The sequence below is a fragment of the Rissa tridactyla genome, chromosome 4 (genome assembly GCF_028500815.1).
Source record: "Rissa tridactyla isolate bRisTri1 chromosome 4, bRisTri1.patW.cur.20221130, whole genome shotgun sequence".
NCBI classification, from domain to species: domain Eukaryota; kingdom Metazoa; phylum Chordata; class Aves; order Charadriiformes; family Laridae; genus Rissa; species Rissa tridactyla.
Window position 1 is genome coordinate 17,163,412 of NC_071469.1, and position 18,761 is coordinate 17,182,172.

General features: G+C 41.5%; 1 protein-coding gene across 1 annotated transcript in view; it reads left to right on the forward strand.

Moving 5' to 3' along the window:
* Positions 1–18,761, forward strand: part of PTPRJ (protein tyrosine phosphatase receptor type J) — a 77,492-nt gene that overhangs the window by 35,576 nt on the left and 23,155 nt on the right. The window contains exons 2-6 of the mRNA XM_054199403.1: positions 13,276–13,294; positions 14,127–14,294; positions 15,081–15,356; positions 15,900–16,175; positions 16,835–17,110. Coding sequence (XP_054055378.1) covers positions 13,276–13,294; positions 14,127–14,294; positions 15,081–15,356; positions 15,900–16,175; positions 16,835–17,110 — 1,015 coding nt within the window. The remainder of the gene's footprint in view (positions 1–13,275; positions 13,295–14,126; positions 14,295–15,080; positions 15,357–15,899; positions 16,176–16,834; positions 17,111–18,761) is intronic.

Below are 18,761 nucleotides of genomic sequence, written 5' to 3' on the forward strand. Positions count from 1 at the left end.
GTACTAGTGTTTGAATGAGAGTAAGTAACTTCATGTTCATGATGAAAACATGGTTGGTTGGTTGAAGTACATGCAGTGCAAAAACTTTTTTTTTTGGCACCTACAGTACCCCACCTACTTGTTTCTTGTATGATACTTTAATCTTGAAATGTTTTCTATAAACGTATCCCTGATTTTAGAGCTATCCCCTGATTCTAGTTGATGATTAGGTTTTTTGGTGTTTTTGTTTGGTTTTTTTAAGCCATGATCTTGAGAAATGGGTAATGGTATGTCTTCCCTCTTACATGCAACAATGTCGTATATGATCAGAGCTCATCTTCTTGGTAGCCTGGGTCTGAACCCGCTGGGTAACAGTGCAGGGGCACATACTTGCTGGTCTCTCCTCCATTTTAAAACAAGAAGGAAACCCCTTAGTTATCCAAACACTTTTCTGTTTGTTTGGCTTACTTGTAAGGAATGTGCTTTGGTAAGTGTCTTTGAGAAACAGAGCAGGGACTGGGCTCTAAATCTTAAAGTCTGGGTTTAAAATGGGCTCTGAACACAGCCTTCACAACACACAGTTGCTGTTGGAAGAAGCATAGACATAAAACCTGCTTCATGGTGCAGGGGAGAAAGTGTTCTAAGAGTGGATTTTAAAACGTTATGAGTCATGCAAACAGGATATATCACTAGAAAAGAAAAGGAGAAAATGTCTTTATAAAGATTTTCAGCCCTTAGGGGTTGTCTAGACATCTGCCTTCATGCCTTCAAGTGTCCCAATATATGGTATTCCCTTCACACAAAAAAAGTCCGTGGGTACACTTCCATTTTCATAACTTGAGTCAGGTGATGGATTAGGCATCCTTCTAAACCAGGGCCTTGTCTGCACTAGTGTATTCAAGCTAATGTGTTTCTCGGTTATCTGAAAAGTCTTTTAGTTTTGCACCGGGCAGTCTGGGTGCAGTGAACAGTGGTCTTTAGTTCAGCTTGGCCTGATATGCCTCTGGTCTCATTTGTATGTGTCGTCTTATCTGAGTCTTTCATCTTGATAAAACTCTTCAAGATGCCTCTTCGATGATGCTGAAGCACAGGGTGGGGGTTCTGCCATGCAAGCAAAGGATAAAATCCTGCAGAGTGTGGATCAAACCCTGCTGGCACCTCTTGCTGATAAGGCAAATTGGTCCGAAGTGCTTTTTCTTGTTAGTTTGTTTTCCACAGTTCAACTGTTGTAATGTAGTTGCTATAAGCAGTGATAAAGCAGTATCTCCTAGAGATGATGAGAGGCTGACATAGCCTGTGAAGGATACGCTACTTTGTTCTGGTATGTAATCATACTTATAAAAGTTTAAATTCTTTATTCAAACCTGTTTTGCAGGTAGTCACGTTTCTGTCAGCATTATATAACTCTGTGACATTTTGACTATCTCTGTTAAAGACAGGAGAGGTGCAAAGGAATCCGGCTTGTGAATCACTCTTGGTTTAACCCTTACTGGAAGTTGGGGAAAGAGTACGAGATGACTAAGGGAACAGTTCAGAGAAGGCAGTGTGGAAGTCTGCACAAAGACATCAATTAAAGTGTGCAAGATAACGAGGTTTTAGCAGCTGGAATGCAATTGACTTCCTCTTCGCTCTTATCTTTCTCCCCTACCTGCACATTTCATGCAGGTGAACAGCCACACGGCAGGTAGCAAAGTTCAATTATTTCTGTCATCTGATAAAAGGCTTTGACTTCTGACTCAGCACCCCGACTTCTTACATACTTTTTTAATGTGCTGAACTTTAAAGACCTAAGAAGATCCCACCCAGCAGTGTGGTGCAGAGTGTTTAAGGTTTGCAAAATGCCTGTTTTATATTGCTGCTTTACAGATTTTGCTGTTGGCAAGCAGCAGTTTATAGATAGTTACAAATATGTATGTTATTCCCCTAATTCAGAGGAAAGCTCGCTGTTACGTAAGCAAGTAGAGTAAATGACAGCGTCCTGTGACACGCGCATAAAATATGTTGCAGACGTGGAGGACTTAGTTTCATCTTTGTCTTAATGCTAGTTTCATGTGGCTTTAGTGTTGGAGTGGGAAGATGAATCTTTGCCCCATGTGTGCATGGTGAAATGCATCACAGTGAACTGAAGGATTCTCCTCTACCCTTCTCCATTCCCCTCTGCGCTTCTCCATAGTTCCTGCTCCAAGCATACAGACACATTTACGTGGGTTTTCCGTTCAAAGCCTTGGTACTTGTCAGCCTTAAATATGCAGATGAGAAAGTTTAGAACTATATTTTTAACAGATCAATCAAAATCCCATTTGTGGCCTAGATATGTTTTAATGCAATACTTGAGCTTGTTTTTCATAGCCTTACCTGTATTTTAATAGTGTTTTGTTGTGGGTTTTTTTTAAGCAGATAAGTAATAGCAGTGATTGTGCTCCAGCTGGCTTTGTGTATGACCTTGTTTCCTCCCTGAAAATGTTAGAGATGTTATACTTTAGCTATTGCAAAGTATAAAAAATTTAACAGTAAATGTCAGGCCAGAAAGAAATGTCTCTGTGGAAATGTTTTACTACCATTTGTTGTTCTCTTGGTTGGAAAAGCTTTGTTGCTGTTTATTGTAGGCATTGTTTCATCGTTAATACGTGAAATCCATATAGACCTGTATGTATTTAAATCATAAAGTTCTTGTCCTTCTAGGCTTCTGCATTTTGTAGTGGTGCAGGGAAACTGTTTCTACAGTTTAACTCAAGTTTAGAAAGCTTCTAGAGAAGAAGTAGTGGTATTTTTCAGTTTCTGTGTTCATAGTTTGTTGAGGACGTAGGAGCAAAAGAGTATACATCTAATCTTTCAAAGACATTGAACATATAATCTGGGTGAATGAAAATCAAATCTATTCTTGTGACTTTCAGTTTGAGTCAAAGAATAATTAATTGAAGGAACTGTTTAGGTGGTGTTGAAGATGCAACAAAAATGAAGCAGGAGGTTGAGGAGTTGCAGTTGATTCTAGTACCTGCTACTCTTCTTTTATCCTCCCATATTGTATATAAGTATTAAGAGACCCTTGTCTAAAATACATTGAGGATATCAGGGGGACATCCCTAGACTTGAATTTCTGTCTGTCCCAAATGTGCTTTTAAAAAAATAGGAAAAAGAGAGATACTGATGAAGCTCTCCCCTGTCCCCAATCTCTTCTGCAGTGTTGGTGCCTGACTAGTATTAGTTCTTTTTATTATCTCACTCTTTTTCAGCCACAGTTGTGGCAATATTGCAGACTGACGAGGTGAGATCTTGCTAAAGTGCTTGGAGGATGGTACTTCACTTGTTGCTGACCCTTTCTGGTTTTCCCTTAGGGGTTACGCTGTCAAATGTTGTGGAGGCCTATGTGACAAAATTATTCCTAATAGTGTACCACTATTTCTAATAAATCTTCAAAAGTGCTTTTAAAATATTTTGCCAAGGCAATCTGGTAAACAGAAGGCTGCCTGTATAAAATACATATATATATGTGTCTTCAGAAATGTAATTTTTATAGAAATTTTCTTTTTAAAATCTTCTGGTTATAAAATTTGCAAGAATCATCATAAAGTGGAAGGTGAACTTATGATTTAAATAATTGTGCTTCATCATCAAACTTGCTTGTAGTAGGTATTCATTTAGTGATAATACAACCAGTTTGCATGGCACTGGGTAAATTGAAGGAGTGTTTGTCTTTCACTTGCTTGCATTTTTTTTAAAGGTTATTTTCAGTAATCTTTTATGAAAACTTTGGATTTGTCTGTTAAGACCATGCAATGGGAAGAGGCGCTGTTTTGTATTCTGGTGATATAGGGAGCAGAAAATCTGTAATTGTATGGAAATAGTGAAGGCTATGGGAAGCCATGTCAGTGGTATTATTGCTCTAAGCAAATGATGACCAAAATGTTGTAGAAATTGACTCTTAGGTGTAAAAGCTTCCTCTGTTTCTTTTTTCAAGTGATGTACAAGGCTAAGCAAACACTGCACAGTGATACAATATGCAGTTTATTTGAAATAAATGTATTTCTAGACTCATAATAAATAACGTAAACATATCTTCCTCTTATCTAGTAGTTCATTTCAAGCTTTTATATTTATTTGATCTGTATCAGAGCAAAGCCAAACATACAGATCAGCACAATCTCCTTCATGTGTCTTGGAAGGAGAAAGGAGCCATGGATGTTATTTTTCTAGAATAAAAAGCTTGCAGCTGGTCAGGCTGCAGTGTCAGTTTGATCTCCGGTTCTGACCCTGCGTCACCCAGCCTTTTTCCACCATAGCTGGTCCTCCCAGATGGCCGGGAAGTTGACCTTTAATAGACATGTCTATTGACTGGTAAGTGAGAGAGAGAGCCCATGTTGTTGTCAGTGAATAACTTCTCATGCAGCCTCTGTATTCATAGAGGCGAGTCTGGGGTGATGGCGGAGCCAGTTCTCATTCCTGTTTCTATTCAGCTTCTGTTCAAAGAGGAGAAAAAGAGAGACTCTACCAGAGCCCTAGATGAACTTACTGGAGCCGTACAATGAGATCTTTTGTTCCCTCCCAGGAGTACTACTACATGTTTTGAACGCTTGCAGCACACTTGTCTTTTGCTACAGTTTAAATTCATTAAAGGATTAAATGGGCTGCCAGTTGCAGGCAAACCTCAAGGGTGTCCCCCAGCCCCATGTTGCTGCATGTGAAAACAGCATATGGGAAAACATTGTTTAATCAAATTGTTTGCATTTGTGATAATCTGATGCTTGTAGATCAGCCAGATGTCTGACTTATTTTATGGAAAAGGTTTAGCACCACATTTTTTGCTCTGAGGCAATTTGCACTTGTTTTAAAGAAGGTGATCAAATGCTACTTTGTTTTTTGGGCCTATCAAAAAAATGTAGATTCAATACAAAACAGTGCAGCTGAAGATGTGGAATTTAGTAAATAAGTGCTGTGAAGAAATTCTAAGGTCCAGCCAGTAATTTATTGTGTAAAATTACTTCCCTCGTGACAGGTTTGTGATGCTTGAAGATGCCCTGAGCCTGCCTTAGCCAGCTTGGCATGGTGTCACTAGCTCCCACGATCTGCATCCAAGCCAGCGTTTACATCCTACATCCACACTTTACGCTCTGGCGTGGTCATCCTTAGCCTTGCGCTTCCCACAATATGTCAACCTTTATGGGAATTTCGGCATATTTCACAGCTGTTAGTCACTTAGGCTGAAGTTTGGTGGTTTTATTGGGACCTCTAGTGGTTTCAATACTGCATTACTAAACCAGAGCTGCTGTTAGAGGATGGTGAGAAAGGATTGCTTCCCTCCTTTCCTTTGCGTAGATTTACCCAGTCACGGGGCAAGGGCAGTGCCATACAGATAATTTATTTGGATTCTAGTGGAACATTTTACATGTAGTTAGAACTGAATGTGCTGAAGGGAGCATAAATAAACGGTAATAAACAGTAACAGAGCGTGAAGGAGGAGATGAAGGTTAGCCTGAGAGGTCTCCGTGTTGGGCAGTGGTCACAGGCTGGTTTCTTCCAGCTACACACTTCATTGCTTTTTAAATTAGGAAGTTTTCAGGATGGTGGTAAGGGCAAAAGGATAAACTGTCCTAAGAAAAGTATAGAAGTAAGGCAGGAAACAATAAGCCCTTCGTGTACCAGCATCAAGACTGCCACAAAAAACGGATTTTCTGTCTAGCAAGACAGTTTTGAGCTCTGTGTAAGCAAGCTGAGGCTTTCACAGGCCATGGTTCTCCTGCCCCCAGGTAGGGTGTCGTAGATCAAAAATTTGGTCTTTATTTTCCATATAAATCATCTGTCTTGGTATTGTATTTGATTTTTTTTTGCATAGGTTTTCAAATCCCTTTACAGATAGTTTTACTTGGAAGACTGTCATACCACATTCAGCTCAATGTTCTCCTTGTAAAGTATCTTTTAACATTTTCCTCAGCAAAGGCTGTGTAGAGTTTAAAGTCTCCGGCTCAGGAAAGTAAAATCTACTTGTGATGAGAGACAAAACTTGAGAGTCTCAACTGCTCTCAGCTAAGCAGATCTGAAATAGGGCCCTGTCAGGAAATGCCCCTCATTTTCATGACTGTGCTGCAAGGGCCAGGCGGCTGCTGGCTCTGATGTACATTTTCCATGTTGCCTGGGTGGCCAACCCTGCTGATTTGGGGACAGTTGGCATTGTGTTATTGTCACAGGAGTCTTTTTTTTTTTTTTTCTTTTATTCATTGTATCCTCCTTCTTCCAGGGTGTGCCTGAGTAATGACTCAGAATGAAAAAAATAGTGCTGTTAAGCTACATGCAGGAATGCGCCTTGTTCACAAAAAATAAAGGTTGATGCTTTCTTAGTTTTGAAAGAAAATGACTGGCAGTGTTAACTGAAAATTCTTATTAAAAGAGGAGGTTTTTCAGTTCAGGCGTTGCTCATTACATACCCAGCTGCAGTTACACCAGTGTCGCTGTGATGTGAAGCTCAAGTAGGATAATAATTTGGGTTTTACTAAGCAGTTATAATATTACTCATTGCCATTGTCAAATAAGCACACTGTTCTCTTTGTAAACTTCTTCAGCAAGATTGTCTCTGAAGAGACATTACATGTAGGACTCATTGGGTTATGTGAATAATTTAAACTTGTTGAAACTTCTCAGCCTTTCTCTGGGTTGAAGTTTAGTTGGTTTTTTCTCAGTTGGAAGACTGCAGGATGCTTGGAGGGATGCTGCTGAACTGTGAGGTGGTTTGCAGCACCTGCTGCTTGTAGTTCATTGGGACCTGCAGGTTTGGGGGAAACAGAGAACTACTGGGTTGCATGTAAAGGTTTTAAAATGTTTGATCTGGAAGCCATTGGAAAGAAGTCTAATGGTGTCTTCCTAGTGTCGGTGTTGAGAGAGAGCTACCAGTTGCGATGCGGTTGCATTTGGTGTCTGGGCCCTATTGTCAGCCCATTTCCTACCAAAATCTGCACTGCTTGGTATGAGGTATTTCTGTTGCTTGTTTGTTTTGTTATGTGCATAGGTAGGTGAATCACTTCCTTGTACCAAACCACAAGAATACTTACCCAAGAAATCTGTTCTTGAAGGTAGGCTGGAGGAAGGGGAAACAGATCTAACAGGTACAATTCAGATGAGATCCATTCTATATTTTTCTCTTTATTTTGGATATGTTGCCCAGAAAACTCCTTGCATATACAGGTAAAATTTGGAGAAGAATCAGGGAATGAAGGAAGAACTTTCTCCAGTATGTTTCACCACAGACTTTCGTTTGGTGTCTCATCTTGGCTTTCCTACAAGACTTTGTCTTCCACAGCATTTTTAGTTCACTGGAGGTGCTGCTCAAACCAAAATCTCATCAGTTTTTATTAAAAAAAAAAAAAAAGATATTTGGTCTTTTTTTTTTTCTTTGGGGGGAAAAAAAAAGGTATTTGGTCCCTCTTTGGAGAAAAACTTGCTTCAGGGAAGACTGAATTTAGAAGTGTCAGGGGTAAAATGTATATATACATGCAAAATTGAAATAGTCTTTCCTCTTTCACGTAACTGCATAATAGCTCAAAATAGCTTGTGCACAGTTGTGTATGGCTGTCAACTGCTTCAGGGTTTTGCATAGCTTCCTAATACAGCATGCTGTCCAAAGAGGGTCCAGCCCTGCCCAGTTAGTAACAAACACACCAGCTCACCTTTCTTTCTTCTGGGTTCTGGATCTCCATCTGGTCCCATGCAGTCTCATTAGTGGAGCTGCTCATTTAAGGTTAAAAGAAGAGAAGACTCCAAATACGTTGCAAAAACTTAGTGCACTGCTCCTAAAATTAGAGCTTTTTTTTCCCCAGGATAAACCCACTTAAACCAAACATTCTGTGAAATGGTGTTTCGTGGATGGGCCATGAGTGCCTGCCTAAGATACCGGAGGGAAAGCATGTGGAGCTGACACTTGCCACAGCATATTTTCAGTTTTTCATTGGAAGTGAATGTGTCATATTACGTGATCATCTAGAGTTAATTTGAATCAAAAAAAGTGTTGTGGGTTACAGTTAAAATTTATTTAGTAGAGTAAATATACACCAGAAAAGGGGGGGGGGGAACGACACCAAACAAAAAAAAAACCAAACAAACCCTAGCACCAAATCCAGAAAGTAATCAATCTTAAATGAAACTATATAACATAATTAAATGTTAGCTTCTGACTTAGCTTCCTGTTGACTTTTTCCTCTTCAAGTCACGAGGATCTGATACAGGAGGGCTGAGTATTCACAGATGCCACTGAAATTGATAACTGAACTGTAAGTGTAGTGTGGACCGAATCTACAGCACACAGGCTTAACCCACGTTGTCTTTTTTCTTTTCATAAAATAAGCACAGGGGAAAACACTTGCTTTTCTTGGCTTGGCATATCTTTAATTGTGTATGAATTTCTATGCATTTTACAATACTATAATGATTTGTGCTTAGAAGTTGTCTGCTTAAATGCAGAGAAATGCTTTGCAATTGAAGGCTTTTTGACAATTGAAGACATTCTTAGGAAGAAATCAGAAAACAGGGCAAAATATTACACAAGTATATTTTAGCTCATTTTTCCATAAGATATTTTTTCACCCCAGAACCCAGAAATTGCCAAAGGGAGGCATGTTACTTGAACTAAGTTCATACAGTTTTAGGCACATAGTTTTATGCCCCAGTTCAGGTGATCTCATTTTTCTTGCCTGGTACTGTAAGCCTACAAACTTCATTAATTTGGACATAATGTGGAAATGAATGAGGTGAAACAGCCCTGAGATGCCCCGTCCTGTCTCTGGAACTGTTATCTCCTGCAGGAAAGTGCCACTCCCTCCTGATTTAGACTTCATGCTCCCAGTGAAGTGGAAAGATGTCGCCAGCTGGAGTAACATTCAATGCCTTACAAATCCTAGAAAACTAGCAAGTATTGGAAAGCTATATGAGTCTCTGGATGCAATACCTGGGCAATCCCACTTCCATTGTTGTGAGGCTTCCCAGGGGCATTCCAGGGTTTAATTTTTACTTATTTTGTGTGACCTTGAATAAAACCTTTCTTTGGGAACGCTTTCTGAATAAACCTATGCTAAGTATGAAATATCTGAAGTAACAGAGTGGTCTGTAAGTGACTGAGTTACTGCATCTTTGCTAGTTGATATTTAACATCTGAGCAGCAATGACCGATAAAGTCAGCAAAGTGAAGCCTGGAGTCTTAAAACCATCCTGATGGTTGCAGTGTGGTGGCTTCCCCTAAAGCCCGTAATTATGGAAGTGGAACAACTAATAGTAGGTGAGCATAGCAGGCAGAAAAAAGGACAGAAGGGAGATCAGGGTTACTGAGGCAGTGATCTTAATTATGCTGTTGGTTTTGTGAAAGCGTGTTCAGAAAGAATTTGGAGACCACTGTGATAGCTTGGTGGTATTTTTGTGGAGCTCCTCCAAACCTGAGAGGGTGGGTGGGCAGAGAAGAGAAGATCTGAAGGTACACATGTGGAAGATCGTTAGCTTTGAGAGGGGTGTGATTAATTTCCTGGCTTTTTGCATCTGAGTCACAAGGCACACACTAGTGAGCACACAAGAAATAGCAAGCAGCAGCCTCCAGTGATGTTCTCAGGATTTGTGGCTAAGGGGATTTTTTGGTTAGGATTTTTTGGTTTGTTCACTTTGACTGTTTAGCCAGCTGCTTAACCTTGTATTTACATGAACCAAATCACGTTGTTTGTTTTGGAAACTGTGCACTGCAGGCAGGTGGGCTGCTGTTGACAAGGGTTTTCCACCGATGCAGGAATCCTGATTTTGTTAGAGGGTACAGTTTGGCAGCAGAGCCAAGCGGATCTAAAGACTTGTGGCCAGCAGAAGGGGAGGCACTACTGTCTTCCCTGCTGCTGACCAGCTCCCATGGCTCCCTTGATGCAGGTGTACAGGAGGCACATTTTAAATATCTTAGTCTTAATCAAAGTCTTATCAAATATCAGTGGAAATTGGGCTTCTTGGTCACCTAGTGTTTTGAATATGTTTTCCTGCAGTAGATCTTATTTCTTCCTTGATAAGGTTACCTCCGTGACTAATAATAATTCTTCAACTAGGCAACTGACTGTATACCTGAGGAGGATGGACGTGAATCTTGCATCTATTACATACCACCAACTCCTGGTCAGTAATAAAATGCACACATAAGGAGCGCAGGACAGACCTTGCACGAGTGCAGATGAATTATTCAGCTCCTCTGGAACGTACAGCCTTTGATCAGGCTCTAAGTGTGGCTGTGTGACACATGGAAAGATTCATTTGCTGTGGCTGATGACAGTGATGAGTGTGTGTATACACATTTCTCCTGTTGTTCAGTTGAAATGTTCAGTGTTTAGCATTTTGCTGCCTTTTATTTTCTTGGGGAGGGATGTTCCATTCCTACCCCAAGTTCCAGTTTTTTTGGTTAAAAAAACTCCGACTCCATAAATGAATAATGTGGATTCATGTAATTGAAAAGAAAAGTGGAGATGGCAGGGCTCCTGATATATTCGATGCAAACACAAGGAGAATCAGGTGTTCAGCGCAAATATCTGCTGAAATAATAAACAAATGTTTTGTATAAATAGCATCTCATTAAGTAATAACATAAGGTCGGAGAACAGTTCAGTTAATGGCTTATGTTGAAAAATACAGCACGGAATGACTGAGTCAGGCAGGCTGACGCTTGGGAATGGGATCATTTGTTTTGTGTGGTTTTGGGTTTCAGAAGGAGGCCTGCCTGCTGCCGACAGGATGTGCTTTTTTTGAATTCGGTTTGCACATAGGGTTCTGGAGAGTCAGAGGAGTATTGTGACAGGGTATTGCCAAACTGTGTGATAAACAAAAGCAAGGAAAATGATGGGAAGCTGTTCATTCATCATGAGAGAAGTGTTCTAGCATAACTTTTCTTTTGTTGTTTGACCATCATTAAAAAAACTCACACATGACAGTACAACCAAGTTTCTAGCTGCTTGGTAATAATTTGCCATTAGTTTGGATGGCCGTAGCTGGGGGTAAAACAGGAATCGACACGCTGCTTGTTTGAGCTGGAGGGGAAGAGGTGGGGAGGTGAGAAGCAGGGGTGCAGGCGATTTGATAGTAGCATACCTGCTTCTCAGTGATATGATGTCTGTTGTTCCTGTTGCTCAGGAAGGATGCTCTGCCCTTGAAACTTCATCATCTTCAGGCGGTTTTGCAGAAGAGAAAATAACTGAAGGACAGGTTGTGAATGATGTCAGGTTTTTGCTGTTTTGTGTGTAGGACTGCAGAAATCACTGTGACTTAGTCCTGTGGTGTTTCTTCTCGTTGTTTTTGTTCTCCTTTTTGCAATTCCCCTTTCTTATTAAACATAGGGCCTTTTTGGCTTTGCTCTTAGATTGACCTGCTTTTCAGAGAATCTCACCTCTTGCTTCTCATTCAGCAGCTGTTTCCACATAGTGCTCAGCACTTCTACTCTGAGCACTGCGTGGTAGGGTTTTCCTGCCTTAAAAGTGGCTTTTTCCTTTGTAGTCTTTTCTTTCTTGGCTGCTCCTTTGTGAAAGAACACAGAAGGGCTCTTGGCCTGAGTGCAGATGAATGTTTCCTCACTTCCTGATAGCCTTGGAGTTTGGCTGGGCACTTAAATATTCAGAAAAGTTGAGGAAGAGTATGTACTATGTATGAGGAAGAGTGTGTACTATATGTCCTATGTACTCTTGTACATAGGACACCTGCATCCCAAGTAGTGTCCTTTATGTGCTCAGTTGTCAGTAGGGCTGTGGTAGAGAAGACCAAACATTAGCTCTTTGATGCTTACAAGTGCTTTTTTTGCCTAGAAAGCATGCCCAAACTCTCCTTGCTGTGGCACAGAGACCATCGCAGGCTGGAAGGGAGTCTCTCCACTTGAAGCTTGCTTCTGCTGCATTTCTCCTTGCTGTAAAGCTGGAGGGGTTACTTCTAATGTTGCTTCTGGTCAGCTGACCTGCCTCATCTTTGTGGAGGGTGCTTTTTGTAGTCTCCCATATGGACAACAAGATGATTTAATGGTATTATCTTCTGACTACTTTTTGAGGGTGTGTCTGTTTGGGCCCATCCATGACTGTGATGCAGGGAGCTGCTGCTGCTGAAGCTACTTGTGGGACTGAAGCTTTGCATTGGGTTTTTGTGATATAGACACTTTTTTTGAGTTAGCTTGTGGAATTGTAGAAACTGCTAAGAAACTTTCTAAGAAAACAGGGTGGAAAGAAAAAATGAGACAATTTCAAGTGCTTTAGGTAAATGTGTCAACTTCTGCAATCAGCAGGCTGGGTGCTTTGTGTGGGTAAGGCACTATCTGGCATAAAGTTTTAGCTGGATTTTCTAGGAGCAACGCAGCATAAGGCCCAATCAGAGGACAAGCCCTTCTGAAGGTGATGTTAGAGCAGCCGGGGCTGGAGACTCCCTCTGCCTGCACCCACCGTGATGCCAAAAACAGACCCAGCAGTGCACAGGCAGAAACCTCCCATGCCTGCAAGGCTCCCTGGCACAAAGCGGTGTGACCTGCGGATCACCAGCACCATGGTGGGGACCTGCCTGTTGCTGGGACACTTATCTCTGCATACTTGTTCTTGCCTTGTCATGTGTAGCTTTACAAGGTGAATATTTAATCCCCGATACAGTTGCTGAAGTAATCTGTTTGTTACATGACAAAAGTGGCTGGTGCAGTCACTTGGCATCATCTGGCTATGGGAGGCTCGGGAGCCTCAGGAAATCACAGTTTTCCTCTCAAGCACCTGCAGACCTCAGTCTGGGGCTTTTATTTCACTCCTTTAGGACCATTTTGTGCTGCCACCTGGAGGGAGATGAAGAAAACAGGCCAGTTTGCACCCTGACAGGAAGAGAAACGGCTTATTTGGAAGTAAAAGCATGAAGTTGAAAATTCTGGTGTGCTTGTCAGTATTGCTAGCAGAGTACTTTCAGGTTGCAGTGAAATGGCAACTGCTGATACTTTATGGATTTCAGAATATATGCTAAGTGGTTTGAATTTTCACTACACTGAGTTTGTTTCAGAAAATACAAAATATTCTTTTGTGAGAAGTAATAATTAAAAAAGACCTAATTTGCATCTACTGATTTTTATGGGATGGTGTTATCTGTATGTCAATAGATTTTTAGGTATCTCTTTTGCAGGTTGAGGTCTGGAGTGAAACAATAGATTATTTTTTTTTTTTAACTGATTTCCCCTTTGCCATGTGTTTATTTTCTTCCTTATTTCTTCCTTTATTTTTATTTAGTCCTTATTTTATTTGAGCTTCTAGAAGTTTTAAAGTATTAATTTCTAATTTTTGTTTGTTTGTTTTCCAGGTCAGATGTACAGTTGCCTGTAAGTATCATTCTGTTACTCAATTACCATTTTTTCAAGATAACTCTCATTATCTTAATTTCTTTTAAGAAAAATTGAACAGTATCAGCTAAGTATTAAAAAAAGCTTCCTGAAAAGAATTTTTAAAGAGAGCATTCAAAAATGTAAACTCACTTATTTTACTGATTGTAATTCCTGCAATGCATTTAAGGCTATTTAAAGATATAAATGTGCACTTTAATCCCTTTGCTTTTCAGTTTGTAAAGAGTTCTAGTAAAATCAAGTACAGATATAATGTGCTTAGGAAGACTGCGAAATACACTTAAAGGCAATACAACACAAACAAACCCCAAAACAAAAAAAAGATATACAAAGTGATGCTTTAAGGACTTTCTGAAGTGAGTATAGTGCTGTACTTGCCAAGATGACAAGTTTTCATGTGGCAAAAATTTCCAAAAGTACTTGCAGTGAGTTCTATCAAATGTCAGGCTTGCATGAGTTAGCCTTTAAATTTTAGAGTTTAAATTCTCTCCACATGTTGGGCTGCACTATATCAACCTAAAGTTGTTTTCTGTAGGTATACCATGTCTCTTCCTTACTTGTGGGAACAGAGTGCATGCATATGAGAACTTTTTTGCCCATACGCTGAGGTCAAGAGACAAAACTGCAATGCCAGGTTAAGTAAAGCAGCTTAGCTTCTGAATAATGTGTGAGAAAAATACACTGTAGGAGAACAAACTGGGAAAATAAGTTACTATGGGTCTGTGCATGATATCTATAAACGACTATACTTTTGCAAATAGGAAACAGAAGTTTTGTAAAGATACTTATTGCTTTATATTCTTTCTTTCAGGCACAGAGGATTGCGGTTCACAAAATGTAACTGCAGAAACAGGAACCAGTAGTAATGATAATGTATCAGTAAACTCTACAAGTGGGAACAAAACCTATGGAGGAGGAAGATTTCCCAGGGATGTGTTGCAATCCAACAGCACAACAAGTGATCAGAGCAATGTAACACGTAAGTGGTTTGGAATCTGACTGGGATGTGACTCTTCAGGGTGTTTTGTGCTTTTTTTGTGCTGGCATTTTTAAGCCCAAACTCTCGTCCAGAGTGCGAAGAGCACGCAGGGGTGTGGATCCAACTGCTCTACTGGAGTAGAGAATGGGACAAAGAAATATATCTGCATAGCTGACTGAGAGTGCAATTTAACACTATGATTCTTGCATGGCCTAGAAATATCACTGTTAGACTTGGGCTCTGTTCCCTGCTTATTATGGCTTTTTAAGTTACAGCTGCAACAGTTCAAACATACTGTGACGTATAGATTTGACATACATGCGTAACAGGGTACAGCTACCTAGTGTAGAGGGTATCATGTATCTAGAGGAGAGCTGTGCGAATCTTGCAGATAGAAAGGCTCTTCTCTTTGGGATAGCCAGCTTAGGAAAAAATAATAAAAGGTTGTATTTTGCAGTCTTTCTCAGCATCCTGCATGAAGTTGTCTGCTGAAGCAGTGTGGGCATTGAAGCAGTATGTCTGCTGCACCTAGACAGTTTTACTCCTTGAGATAAAGTGAAACTTGGGGAGTTAGAGGACGAGTAGCTAGCAAGTGTCCCAAAGTGACAGAGCTAGCAAGTGTCCCATGCAACATATAAGGATGGCTTGATTATTTTCCCAGGCTGATCACTGTTTTATGGAGATCCATTGTTTGGATACGGCAGGGAGAAGAGTGCTTTATGTGTTTATTGGCAAATAGTCTTGCAAGTTAAAAGAACTTTTTTTATCTTTTATCGCCTTTCACAGAGCCCAGCCCAGTCCATGATCTCAAGGCGGAATATGTTGGTGTGACTTCTGTCCATTTAACGTGGTCAATGAGTGACCCTGCTTCCCCATCCTACACGTACAGGATAGAGGTTGTAAATGCTACAGATGGTACCTCGCTTCGGAACTGGACGTCCAGCCTCACCGAAGTCAAAATTACTGAGTTAATCCCTGGGACGTTGTATAATTTCACAGTATTTGCAGCAGTGTATGACAGCCAGACGGAAGGAGAAGGGGTATCCATACTTGTGTATACAAGTAAGTCACAGTTTCTTGCAGCTCTGTTTCTGGTGGGCAGCTCAGGGCTCCGCCTACCTGCCTGAGGATTGTAATTCAATGCTATTGTGTATAGGCATGATATTTCAGTCCTGGAGCCTGATTTGGGCTATATGCAAAGGATGGGATGTAAGTGTGCAGCAGAAACACAGGCCTGATGGTTTTGTTTTGTTTTCAATTACCTTCCTTCCCCACCTTACCCTCCATTCTCATCTCTTTCCTGCCTACCTCTGTATTCCCAAGGGAAGGCCTGCGAGTGCTGGCATGGTGGTGACGTGTGCTTCTGCTTTGGACTGTCAAAGAGAGATGAATCCCATTCAGAATGACTTGTCTTCTGTTCTCTCTTAGCTGCCAATTGATGGCAAAGCCTCCAGGAGCACCCGGTGATGTTGTTGGGGTGCTCCTGCACTCTGAATGAGGAGTGATGTGAGGAGAGTGAAGTGGTGGTGTGCCTGTGTTTCTGCCATCCGTGTATGTGAGCAGATGTTCTTGCAGGTTGACGGATTGTTGTCTTGCCTTTCACAGAGCCCAGCCCAGTCCATGATCTCAAGGCGGAATATGTTGGTGTGACTTCTGTCAACTTAACGTGGTCAGTGAGCGACGCTGCTTCCACATCCTACACATACAGGATAGAGGTTGTAAATGGTACAGATGGTACCTCGCTTTGGAACCGGACGTCCAGCCTCACCGAAGTCGAAATTACTGAGTTAATCCCTGGGACGTTGTATCATTTCACAGTATTTGCAGCAGTGAATGACAGTCAGACGGAAGGAGAAGGGGTATCCATACCTGTGTATACAAGTAAGTCACAGTTTCTTGCAGCCTTGTTTCTGGTGGACTGTATTTTGCTGTGCAGCTCAGGGCTCTGCCTACCTGCCTGAAGGTTGAAATATAATACAAGCTTTACCTGGGCTGCCTACTAACAATAGCATGTTAATGTGTAGAAGAAGCATAGTCCTCATTTGGGTTTCTTTTTTGTGTTTGGTTGGTTGTGTTTGGTTTTTTTTTTTAAAAAAACCACCAAACTTCCTCAATCCCCCCAGCCCTGAAACAAAAAAGTCCCCTACAGTAGAAACAAAACCAAAAACTAACCAAGCAAACAAACAGAAAATCCCCCAAACAACTCCTTCCTTCCCTGCCATACTCATCTCTTTCCTGCCTACCTCTCTGTATTCCCAAGGGAAGGCCTGCGAGTGCTGGCATGGTGGTGACGTGTGCTTCTGCTTTGGACTGTCAGAGAGATGAATCCCATTCAGAATGACTTGTCTTCTGTTCTCTCTTAGCTGCCAATTGATGGCAAAGCCTCCAGGAGCACCCGGTGATGTTGTTGGGGTGCTCCTGCACTCTGAATGAGGAGTGATGTGAGGAGAGTGAAGTGGTGGTGTGCCTGTGTTTCTGCCATCCGTGTATGTGAGCAGATGTTCTTGCAGGTTGACGGATTGTTGTCTTGCCTTTCACAGAGCCCAGCCCAGTCCATGATCTCAAGGCGGAATATGTTGGTGTGACTTCTGTCAACTTAACGTGGTCAGTGAGCGACGCTGCTTCCCCATCCTACACGTACAGGATAGAGGTTGTAAATGGTACAGATGGTACCTCGCTTTGGAACCGGACGTCCAGCCTCACCGAAGTCGAAATTACTGAGTTAATCCCTGGGACGTTGTATAATTTCACAGTATTTGCAGCAGTGTATGACAGCCAGACGGAAGGAGAAGGGGTATCCATACCTGTGTATACAAGTAAGTCACAGTTTCTTGCAGCTCTGTTTCTGGTGGGCAGCTCAGGGCTCTGCCTACCTGTCTGAGGGCTGAAATATAAAACTATTGTGTCTAGATGTGGTGTTTTAGTCCTGGAGCCTAATCTGGTCTGTCTGCTCAGCAAGGGTTTTTAATCTGTGGAAGAGAGAATATCCCTGCTTTAAAAACAAAAAAACAAAACAAAAAAAAAACCAAACAAAAAAAACCCACACAAAACAAAGCAAAACCAACCAAACAAAACCCACCTTCCTTCCCCTCCATTCCTCATCTTCTCATATCCCCTCATACAGGAGATAACTTCTTGTCAGAAGTACTCACAAGCAGGCCAATTAGGAAAGATACCCTTCCAGACTTGCCATTTGTGAATAGAGAAGGACTCGTGGGACATGTGGCTGTCTGGGCCACTGTGATCATGAAATGTTTGAGTTTAAAATTTTACAGTTTAATGAGAGAAAAAAAGACAGCAGAGTTACTACCCTAGTCTTAGCAAGCAAACTTCAAGCTATACGGGGAGCTACTTGGCAGAGTTCCCTGGGAATCTGCTTTTGAGGTCTTAGGAGTCCATGAGTGCTGGTCAGTTTTCAAGAACCACCTTTTAGAAGGACAGGAGCAGGCAATTCCGCTGTGTGGAAAGTCAAGCAAGTGGGGCAGGAGACCAGTTTGGCTGAACAGGGAAAGCCTCGTGGAGCTCAAGAGGAAAAAGAAGTTGTATGATCTCTGGAAGCAAGGTCAGGCTTCTCAGGAACGGTACAGAGCCATGGTTCCTATGTGCAGGGAGAAGACATGCAAGGCCAAAGCTCAATTAGAGTTGAAACTGGCCAGTGTTTTTTCAGATAACAAGAAAGGCTTTTTTAAGTACATTAATAGCAAGAGGAAGTCTAAAGAAGATGTTGGACAGATACTTGTTGAAGATGGTCATCTGACTAATAGATATGAAGAAAAAGCAGACGCATTCAGTGTGGTTTTTGCCTCAGTCTTTAATAATATGGATAGACCTTGGGCTGCCTGGACCTCTGACTGAGTACCACGAGTGTGGGAACAGTGACTTCCCATTTGTGGACACTGAAATTGTAAAGGACCAGCTGTATCAACTGAACGTTCACAAGCCCACGGGGATGGGTTGAGATTTATCCCAGAGTATTGAAGGCGTTAGTGGGTGTTGTGAGATTACCCCTCTCAATCCATCTCCCAGAGATCTTGGGAGCCTGAGGAGGTCCCTGCTGCCTGGCAGCTAGCCAGCATTACTCTAATTTACAAGAAGGGCATGAGGGAAGACCCGAGAAACTACAGACCTGTTAGACTAACCTCAGTTCATAGAAAAACTATGGAGAAGATCATACTGGGTACTATTGAAAGGCATTTAAAGAATAATGCAATCATCAGGCACAGTCAACATGGGTTCACAAAAGGAAGGTTTTGTTTTTTGATATCCTTCTATGACAAGGTCACCTGCCTAGTGGATGAAGGGAAAGGCAGTGGATGTAGTTTTTGTGGATTTTAGTGAGGCTTTTGATACTGTCCCTCACAGCATCCTTGTGGACAAGTTGCCCAACTGTGGGATGAGCAGGTTCACCCAGGTGTGCTGGGTGAAGGGTTGTAGTGAATCTGTGGCTATATCTGGCCAGTGATGTGT